Here is a 10,704-nt window from a genome sequence, read left to right as displayed (position 1 = left end):
GCTGAGTGTGTTGAGTCTTGACATACTGTATGGTGTGCCAGCTGCACAGCGGCAGAGAGAGACGCACTTCAGAGGGTCATAAACACTGCCATGAAGATCCCTGGCTGCTCTCTCCCCTCCCTAGATGAACTGTACAGTGCCATGTGCCTCAAGAAGGCCCAAAACATCATAAGGGATCCATCTCACCCCGGACATAAACTTTTTTAACTGCTGCCCTCGGGCAGGAGATACAGGACTAATAAAATGAAACAGATTCAAGAACACTTTCTACCCGAGAGCAATAGTGTCGCTGAACACAAGGCACACAAAAGAATGACTGTGCATGTGAGCTGTGTGCTTCGTATTTTATGTACAAACCCCGTTTCCATATGAGTTGGGAAATTGTGTTAGATGTAAATATAAACGGAATACAATGCAAATCCTTTTCAACCCATATTCAATTGAATGCACTACAAAGACAAGATATTTGATGTTCAAACTCATAAATTTTATTCATTTTTTTGCAAATATTAATTAACTTAGAATTTCATGGCTGCAACATGTGCCAAAGTAGTTGGGAAAGGGCATGTTCACCACTGTGTTACATGGCCTTTCCTTTTAACAACACTCAGTAAACGTTTGGGAACTGAGGAGACACATTTTTTAAGCTTCTCAGGTGGAATTATTTCCCATTCTTGCTTGATGTACAGCTTAAGTTGTTCAACAGTCCGGGGGTCTCCGTTGTGGTATTTTAGGCTTCATAATGCGCCACACATTTTCAATGGGAGACAGGTCTGGACTACAGGCAGGCCAGTCTAGTACCCGCACTCTTTTACTATGAAGCCACGTTGATGTAACACGTGGCTTGGCATTGTCTTGCTGAAATAAGCAGGGGCGTCCATGGTAACGTTGCTTGGATGGCAACATATGTTGCTCCAAAACCTGTATGTACCTTTCAGCATTAATGGCGCCTTCACAGATGTGTAAGTTACCCATGTCTTGGGCACTAATACACTCCCATACCATCACAGATGCTGGCTTTTCAACTTTGCACCTATAACAATCCGGATGGTTCTTTTCCTCTTTGGTCCGGAGGACACGACGTCCACAGTTTCCAAAAACAATTTGAAATGTGGACTCGTCAGACCACAGAACACTTTTCCACTTTGTATCAGTCCATCTTAGATGAGCTCAGGCCCAGCGAAGCCGACGTCGTTTCTGGGTGTTGTTGATAAACGGTTTTCGCCTTGCATAGGAGAGTTTTAACTTGCACTTACAGATGTAGCGACCAACTGTAGTTACTGACAGTGGGTTTCTGAAGTGTTCCTGAGCCTATGTGGTGATATCTTTTACACACTGATGTCGCTTGTTGATGCAGTACAGCCTGAGGGATCGAAGGTCACAGGCTTAGCTGCTTACGTGCAGTGATTTCTCCAGATTCTCTGAACCCTTTGATGATATTACGGACCGTAGATGGTGAAATCTCTAAATTCCTTGCAAAAGCTGGTGGAGAAAGGTTTTTCTTAAACTGTTCAACAATTTGTTCGCGCATTTGTTGACAAAGTGGTGACCCTCGCCCCATCCTTGTTTGTGACTGACTGAGCATTTCATGGAATCTACTTTTATACCCAATCATGGCACCCACCTGTTCCCAATTTGCCTGTTCACCTGTGGGATGTTCCAAATAAGTGTTTGATGAGCATTCCTCAACTTTATCAGTATTTATTGCCACCTTTCCCAACTTCTTTGTCACGTGTTGCTGGCATCAAATTCTAAAGTTAATGATTTGCAAAAAAAAAAAGGTTTATCAGTTTGAACATCAAATATGTTGTCTTTGTAGCATATTCAACTGAATATGGGTTGAAAATGATTTGCAAATCATTGCATTCCGTTTATATTTACATCTAACACAATTTCCCAACTCGTACGGAAACAGGGTTTGTATTATTTGTATCTATTTATCTTAGTACCATGTTCTTATGTTTTTTATGTGTCATGAATTTGCACTAAATGAGTTTGCTTGCAATTTCGTTGTAAAGTGTGCAATGACAATAAATATCCATTCTATTCTGTTCTCTAGACAGGAAATCACTTTCTTCTTGTTCAATGATTGGGCACTCAACATTAAAGGTGCATAACCGCCACCCACTGTAATGGAGTGTGAACCAGAGTTCCCTCCCTCCTCCCTCCCTCACAAAAATAATATTCCATAAAAGTGTCTCTTTTAGAAACTTCACTAAAATATTTTGGTTGCAGCTTAGAACCCTTTGAGAGTAACCTCCTTCTGTCCATGTCTTCTAACTTTCTCTCTTAGTTTTCTCCTTGCTCTACTCCTGTATTTCCCACAATGAATAATTGCATGTTCCACTGATCTACCTCATTGCAGCTGTCACATAATCCTGTCGAGTGTTTACTAATAGGGTGCAACGTCTTATTCAGTGTGGTGTGTCCTAATGGAATATGTGATTCCTTCCTCTTTTGTGCTCCCCCTTTCAGTTCTTCCCACTCCCACTGTGTTCAGTATTAGTGTCTTCCTGTACTCGTGTCCCGAAGTGATTGCCACTCTTTCAAAACATGTTCTTTCATTTATGATTTTGCCTCAGTCTTACTGAGAGGTATACCTCTCTGAGCTGTGTGCTAGTGTTAGTGTCTGCTTTGCCAGCTGATCTGCTAATTCATTGCAGATGGTACTTATGCTGGTATTCACCCTGCCGAGCCTGAACAACATTTTATATGTGCCATTAACTATATCTTGTCTGCTTTGCAACCTAAAATTTTGAATAGAGATTAACGCTGACCTTGAGTCAGAGCAGGCCACCACAATATTTGAATCGATATTGTACTAATTGGCCACGATACTGAACAGTGGGATCTGATTAGATTGGTGTCATCTAGTGACCAATAGTAGTATTGATATTTTCGTTCCTTTAGCTGTACCAAAACATTGTAGAATATGCTTAAACAACAAAAACTAAATATTTGAAGCTCAATATGGCGAGGGACGACTTTACACTTATTATTTCTAGCATTACTTACAAAACACCACTAGTTGACAGTATTACCCCACAAAACATCATTAAGTGACTGTCAGGACTGTCTTAACTTTGTTTTACACATATTCTTCAAATGTTTTGTGTTTACAATGTTTACACACACTCGGGTGAATGTGTCGTCATTGAGCATCATAGAGGGGATTTCCTTTGACTTTGGAGGTTCCACTGTATTCGTATTGAGGCACGGCACTTAAAATAGCAGGAGTTATGCATTATCAGCAGTAGAGATGTCCGATAATATCGGCCTGCCGATAGTATCGGCCGATAAATGCTTTAAAATGTAATATCGGAAATTATCGGTATCGTTTTTTTTATTATCGGTATCGTTTTTGTTTTGTTTTTTAATTTTATTTTTTAAATTAAATCAACATAAAAAACACAAGATACACTTACAATTAGTGCACCAACCCAAAAAACCTCCCTCCCCCATTCACACTCATTCACACAAAAGGGTTGTTTCTTTCTGTTAATAATATTCTGGTTCCTACATTATATATCAATATATATCAATACAGCCTGCAAGGGATACAGTCCGTAAGCACACATGATTGTGCATGCTGCTGGTCCACTAATAGTACTAACCTTTAACAGTTCATTTTACTCATTTTCATTAATTACTAGTTTCTATGTAACTGTTTTTATATTGTTTTACTTTCTTTTTTATTCAAGAAAATGTTTTTAATTTATTTATCTTATTTTATAAAAAATTTTAAAAGGACCTTATCTTCACCATACCTGGTTGTCCAAATTAGGAAAAATAATGTGTTAATTCCACGACTGTATATATCGGTATCGGTTGATATCGGTATCGGTAATTAAGAGTTGGACAATATCGGAATATTGGATATCGGCAAAAAGCCATTATCGGACATCCTTAATCAGCAGTTTTACTTCAAACATTTCAAACCTAGACAAAGAGAGTGCAGCAGTCGCCTTTGTTGTGGATAAAAGAACACAAACTCAAGTGTTGAGGTAAGTTTGACCTTGAGTATAGTATAGGAGAAGCTATTAAAGCTTAATAAATGTAGAAGAATCATGCATGTGTGTCACTTCTTAACACAAAGTACATGACAGGAGTCAGGCCTATACTTTATTGTGCATACTTCATGGTTAAAGATCATGTTGCCATGTACTGTACACAAACCAGACACTACATTGGGAACACCTAATCCAATATTCACAGAAAAATATGAACGCTCTGTTTTGATTGACATGGTCCAAATAATTGACTATAATACTATTCCTGGTCAAAAATACATTTTTTAATTCTTCCTACAGTATTTTTTTTCTGCAAGATTACAATGGCCTCAAAACAAGCAGCAAATCATTTATATTTATTTCATATCTATTCATCTACTTAATCATTTTTAATCATTCTCATATATTGTACTGCAAATCACCACTTTCTAAAAACAAACATTAAAGGCCTACTGAAACCCACTACTACCGACCACGCAGTCTGATAGTTTATATATTAATGATGAAATCTTAACATTGCAACACATGCCAATACGGCCGGGTTAACTTATAAAGTGCAATTTTAAACTTCCCAGGAAACTTCCGCTTGAAAACGTCGCGGTAAGATGACGTATGCGTGTGACGTCACGAGGTCAAGGGAAGTGTTTGGACCCAATTCAAATACCTCTGTTTTCTTCGACAAAATTCCACAGTTTTCTGGACATCTGTTTTGGTGAATATTTTGCAATTTGTTTAATGGACAATGGAGACTGCAAATAAGAAAGTTGTAGGTGCGATCGGTGGAGCGGCGGACTACAGCAACACCAACACCAGGAGGTTGTGTTGTGTTTTGAGCAGGATAGCAGACGCACTACGGTGAGTACAGCCGCCACATCTAAGTTAGCTTCTGTTTTTTAGCTTCGCCAAGCTGAATATTATTACCGTATTTCCTTGAATAGCCGCAGGGGCGCTAATTAATTTAAAACCTCTTCTCACTCCTGCGGTTACCAAAACCATGCGGAATGAGCAAGCATGCTCTAATTATTTTAAAACCTCTTCTCACTCCGGCGCATACCTTATCATTAAAAACACATTTAATAAAAAAAACGTTATTATGATCTTACCTTTACTTGTAGATGGGTCCATGTGCAGCTGCTTCTGATCAAAGGCAGTCTTTCTCATCTTTCTTCAATTTTAAAAGTCTCTGGAGATATTCCTTTAATTATTACCTCCTGCTTCGATTGAAAGTCCAGTTTAGAAAACGGTTTTATTTTAGATATGTAATCCTCCATGTTAAAAGTGCAAGCAAACAATTGCTGCATGCTTGCTGCTTGTTGTCTTCTTCTGCAGTACCTGTCTCCTGCAGTACTGGTAGTCGCAAGAAGGATCACTAGCGCCCTCTACCACCTGGAGGCGGGAGTCATTTAATGACTCATATTTGACCCGGCGGAAGTGCCAAGCATGCGCTAATTATTTTGCGAAACGAGTTTGACCCGGCTGTAATTCTAGGCAGGCGAATACTATATTCCCGGCGCCAATTCAAGGAAATACGGTAATCGTGTATTTACATGTTCATGGTTTAATAGTATTGTTGATCTTCTGTCTATCCATCCAGTCAGGGTTTTTTTTAATTTAGTTTCTATCTGCATTTGAGACTGATGCCATCACGTTGGCTACGTTGCTAGGTTAGCTTCTATTTTTTTTTAGCTTCGCAAAGCTGAATATTATTAATCGTGTATTTACATGTTCATGGTTTAATAGTATTGTTGATCTTCTGTCCATCCATTCAGTCAGGGTTTTTTTTAATTTAGTTTCTATCTGCATTTGAGACTGATGCTATCACGTTGGCTACGTAGCTAGGTTAGCTTCTATTTTTTTAGCTTCGCAAAGCTGAATATTATTAATCGTGTATTTACATGTTCAGTCACTGTGAATGTCCATTTCGCGTTCTCGACTCTCATTTTCAAGAGGATATAGTATCTGAGGTGGTTTAAAATACAAATCTGTGATCCACAATAAAAAAAGGAGAGTGTGGAATCCAATGAGCCAGCTTGTACCTAAGTTACGGTCAGAGCGAAAAAAGATACGTCCATCACTGTCTCTCAAGTCCTTCACTGTAACGTTCCTCATCTACGAATCTTTCATCCTCGCTCAAATTAATGGGGTAATCGTCGCTTTCTCGGTCCGAATCTCTCTCGCTCCATTGTAAACAATGGGGAATTGTGAGGAATACTAGCTCCTGTGACGTCACGCTACTTCCGGTACAGGCAAAGCTTTTTTTATCAGCGAGCAAAAGTTGCGAACTTTATCGTCGATTTTCTCCACTAAATCCTTTCAGCAAAAATATGGCAATATCGCGAAATGATCAAGTATGACACAGAATGGATCTGCTATTCCCGTTTAAATAAAAAAAATTCATTTCAGTAGGCCTTTAAAAATCTATAATATGTTGTTGTCTTTGATTCCTATGATTATTGTCCTCAAGTCATTTATTTATTTAATATTTTCTAAAGGAATTACATTTTCTAGTCTAAAAACCCCATAAATGTTCCAAATACACCAATTTAATCAATTAACCACCAAAATAATCTCATTCATCTTGTTATGTAATTTACAAGTTATTCTACTCTTTATTGAGAACTGTATTATTTATGGAACTGATTTGAAAGAGAACAAATGTGTTAGTAATTGCTATTAAATGGAAAAGGGCTAGGATTAATTAAGCTCTGCTTCATCCTACTTCTTTTTTGATATGGTGTAACGAAAAACTGGAAAAATGTGAAGCATTATATTGTAACTGTATATGCATGTTCCCAATAAACTCAAACCATTTAACCGTAAGTGTCTGATATTTCCTGGATGTATGTTACAAAATTAAAGCAAACAATATAAACACAACTAATTAACATTAACATTTGTGGCAGTAGGCAACCTTCTTAAGTAGTATTTTGTTAACTCCACATCCTGAGCTTGAAGTACCCAGTAGCTTTATCTACCTCTGCCTGCGCTTTAAAATGGTGTTTACGATTAACTCACCAGCCGTATTAATGCTTGCTCAGCAGTTTGCTCCTTGCCACTATCACAACATTGTTGCTGTGTTGTGCAATGTACTTTTTTTATATTTAACGGCCTAGTGGTGAGCTACGTTTCCACTTTCTCATGCACTCCAAATTATAATCAAAGTTAAAAAATATATAATGAGTTTTTATATTTAAAAAATAACAGCCTCTCTCCAATGGTCTCATCCTTTTTAGGTAAATAAACAAAAGCCCAGCCATAATTACGACGTTTAAATTGTGTTTATTATTGTTTCTAATATTTTGACTATAGAAACTATTTTAGTAAAATGACAAAGTGAACTAAAACAGCACATTATTAACTTCTTAAAGGCATATTTTTTGTGTTGAACATTATTGGGTGTACCTAATGTTATGTCCCGTGCATGTACAGTGTGCACCCTTCTAATGTGGCTATTTCTACAAAGGACAACATAATAGCACTTATTACTCATACAGTACAGTAGAATATTAGAACATTAAGCATGTATTTGTTTCTGCACACAATACATTAAACTACAAGTAATTGTATGTATTTACTAGCTTATTAAATTGGTAAAGTTGAAGGTAGTAACGGTACCTAAATTTAAATTGCCACTGCTATCATACTGCATAATGAACATATTAATTATGTATAGTCTTCTAAGTGCTTTTGTCAGGGGAAACACAAATGGACTACTTCCAAGTGCATCTCTGCGATTGCTAATACATTCCGTGGTGTATTTGACCCTGTTTATCATCATTATAATGCAGTTTTATGAAGTCCATGGTGAAACGTTAAAATAAAAGCAGGGATGTGTGTATGTGCGCTACTTGATGACAGCGTTGTGTTTTTTTAAAAGATACACTTGTTACCGAGAGTCAACCTAATATGTGTATTTGTCGCTTACATTTGAGTTAGGATTGGCTCAATGTTTTATGCAGTTTTAAATGATTTGTATCATTTTCAATAATAATGCATTCATGACACGATGTGTGGTTGTTATTTTTTATAGTTTTTCCCTCCAACAATTTCTCAGCAAAGGAAATTATTCTTCAGAGAGTCAAAAAAAAAGATTTTGTTTTGTTTTTAAAAATGATTTAAGTGGTTAGATATGGAGCTATGGAGCTTTTTATTGTTACAAACCCACACACCTCATTTGAGTAAAACATACCTTCTTGGCGTAAACATACTGTGAACATTTGTTTACATTGCCAGTCAATGTAAGTCAGTTGTGTGTCTTCCTGTCCTGCTGGGGGCAGCACTGAGCTATCCAAAACTGCCACTCATTAATGGTACAGTAAGTGGGGAAAAGGTCACTGAAGGTGGTTAGCATGAGATATCTTCTCTTAGATATCTTCATCTCCATTTTGTGATATGGACATTTGGATTGTGATTGTCCTTAAAGTGAAAGAGATCAATCTTGACGACTGGTGGAGTCAAAATCTCTCATTTTTGTGCGTGTGCTTGCAAAAATAAAAAAAAGAGTGAAGAACCTGCACATTTTTTGCAGTTGTTGCTTTCATCCTCTTTCTCCATCTGGATGCTGCTTTTGCAACACCTCCAAGTTCCCTCTTTCTCCTCAGGTGATGATGTCACACCTCCTCCATGACTTCCATGACGATTGTCCTGGGTCCAGTGAGGATCAGGTTGCTCACTGTCCTGTAGTCCTGAGTGAGGACGTTCAGTCCGTTCACCGACACCACAAACTGACAAACCTGCAAGAGAAGAGATGTTGACAAGCGCTGTAAATAAACACTAAGCAGCTGGCAAGTCTTCCCATAAAGAATACGCCTGTGTGCATATGACAAAGGAATTTGGCTCTGTGGCAAAGGTACTGCAAGTGTCTATGCAGAATAGTGGGGAGGCAGTATCGGGGAGAACACAAAACCACAGGTTTATTTGCATTTTATTATGAAACAACAAATAAAATAATTTTTTTGTGTCGAAGAGTATCAACTAGATCTTTAAAAAAAAAAAAGATTCTATTTGTATTTTATATTTCAGTAGAAATGGGTACATTTCACATTTGAATCGATACGGTACCTGGGAATCGATACAGGGACTTAACGGTACCGATTTTGGGTACTTCTGTGTGTGTTTATGCATTATTGTTTATGGATTATCCATCCATTCATTTTTTACCGCTTGTCCCTTTTGAGGTCACGAGGGGTGCTGGAGCCTATCTCAACTGCATTCGGGCGGAAGGCGGGGTACACCCTGGACAAGTCGCCACCTCATCGCAGATTAATGTAAGTTTATTTCGAACTTGCATATTGTTACAATATGACACATCACATATTTTCGGTATTCTCGTTGCAACATGTTTGAAAAGTGGTAGGAAGAAGAAGTAATGCCCATTTAATCCTACTCCTTTCCCGCTTTTATTTATTTATTTATGTATTTGATTTAGGACAATGCATATACATCAACATAGAGCAACAATGTAAATATGCCGGAGTTAGCACAATCGCTAATTTTCATCTGTTGTCCTAAAGCAGGTTAATACAGTAAACATTCAACAGGTCATGATACAAAATAATACAGCTGTTACAAGACATTACACATTGCAAGCATACCATAAGCACAGACCATGGACAAAAACATAAAACAAACAACAAACCAAAAATTCTCAATTTGTACACAATTTAAATAGAAGTGTACAAAAGCTCTCAATTAGAGATGTCCGATAATGGCTTTTTTGCCGATATCCGATATTCCGATATTGGCCAACTCTTAATTACCGATACCGATATCAACCGATACCGATATATATAGTCGTGGAATTAACACATTATTATGCCTAATTTTGTTGTGATGCCTCGCTGGATGCATTAAACAATGTAATAATTTAACAAGGTTTTCCAAAATAAATCAACTCAAGTTATGGAAAAAAAGTGCCAACATGGCACTGCCATATTTATTATTGAAGTCACAAATTGCATTATTTTTTTTAACATGCCTCAAAACAGCAGCTTGTAATTTGGGACATGCTCTCCCTGAAATAATCCTGTTACCCACTATATCTATGGGAAATACTGTACTTTGACTTTCACAAAGTGCTTTTTTTTTTATTTTTTAAACATGCCTCAAAACAACATCTACAAAAACAATGAAGGCACACAGCTTCAGTCCAAAGTATACTATAAACTGGGCTCAATCTGCCCTGTTCTTAAAGTATTCATATGAGTAGCAAAAATGTGCAAATAAAAACAAGAAAGGTACCAAAATAAAAAACTGCTTCAGTCTAGACTAGTAGAAAACACAGCCATCCTTTAAAATGCATGGGGAAAAAAGGCACAAAACAGAAATAAAACAGCTTCACTCAGTCCAGACTATTAGTCTATTTGTGCAACAGATGAAGCTCAAAGAGTGGGCTAATTCTTTTTCTCCTTGTCATCATGTGTGAGAGGTAGATTTTTCTGAATGAAAACAAGCATCTGCAAGGGGTTCTGGGTATTTGTTCTGTTGTGTTTATGTTGTGTTACGGTGTGGATGTTCTCCTGAAATGTGTTTGTCATTCTTGTTTGGTGTGGGTTCACACTGTGGCGCATATTTGTAACAGTGTTAAAGTTGTTTATACGGCTACCCTCAGTGTGACCTGTATGGCTGTTGATCAAGTATGCTTGCCTTCGCTAGTGCGTGTGTCAAGCCGTAGATAGTATGTGACTAGGCCAGT

The 10,704-nt window shown here is 37.6% G+C and overlaps 1 protein-coding gene across 2 annotated transcripts in view; it reads right to left on the bottom strand.

Moving 5' to 3' along the window:
- deptor (DEP domain containing MTOR-interacting protein) overlaps positions 1-10,704 on the bottom strand; it is an 86,282-nt gene that overhangs the window by 6,155 nt on the left and 69,423 nt on the right. Inside the window, exon 10 of one of the 2 annotated variants that reach the window (XR_009827758.1) lies at positions 5,114-8,743. Coding sequence is in view for 1 of the 2 variants with exons in the window: in XM_062063072.1 (XP_061919056.1) it covers positions 8,621-8,743 (123 nt within the window). In the remaining variant the exon portion in view is untranslated. Of the gene's footprint in view, positions 1-1,191; positions 8,744-10,704 lie in introns of those variants that run through there. The other variant, XM_062063072.1, reaches the window with a different exon arrangement.

Source organism: Entelurus aequoreus, linkage group LG11 (assembly GCF_033978785.1).
Source record: "Entelurus aequoreus isolate RoL-2023_Sb linkage group LG11, RoL_Eaeq_v1.1, whole genome shotgun sequence".
In the NCBI taxonomy this organism is placed as follows: Eukaryota; Metazoa; Chordata; class Actinopteri; order Syngnathiformes; family Syngnathidae; genus Entelurus; species Entelurus aequoreus.
Note: the sequence above shows the minus strand (reverse complement) of the source record. Positions and strands in the feature narration are given on the sequence as shown.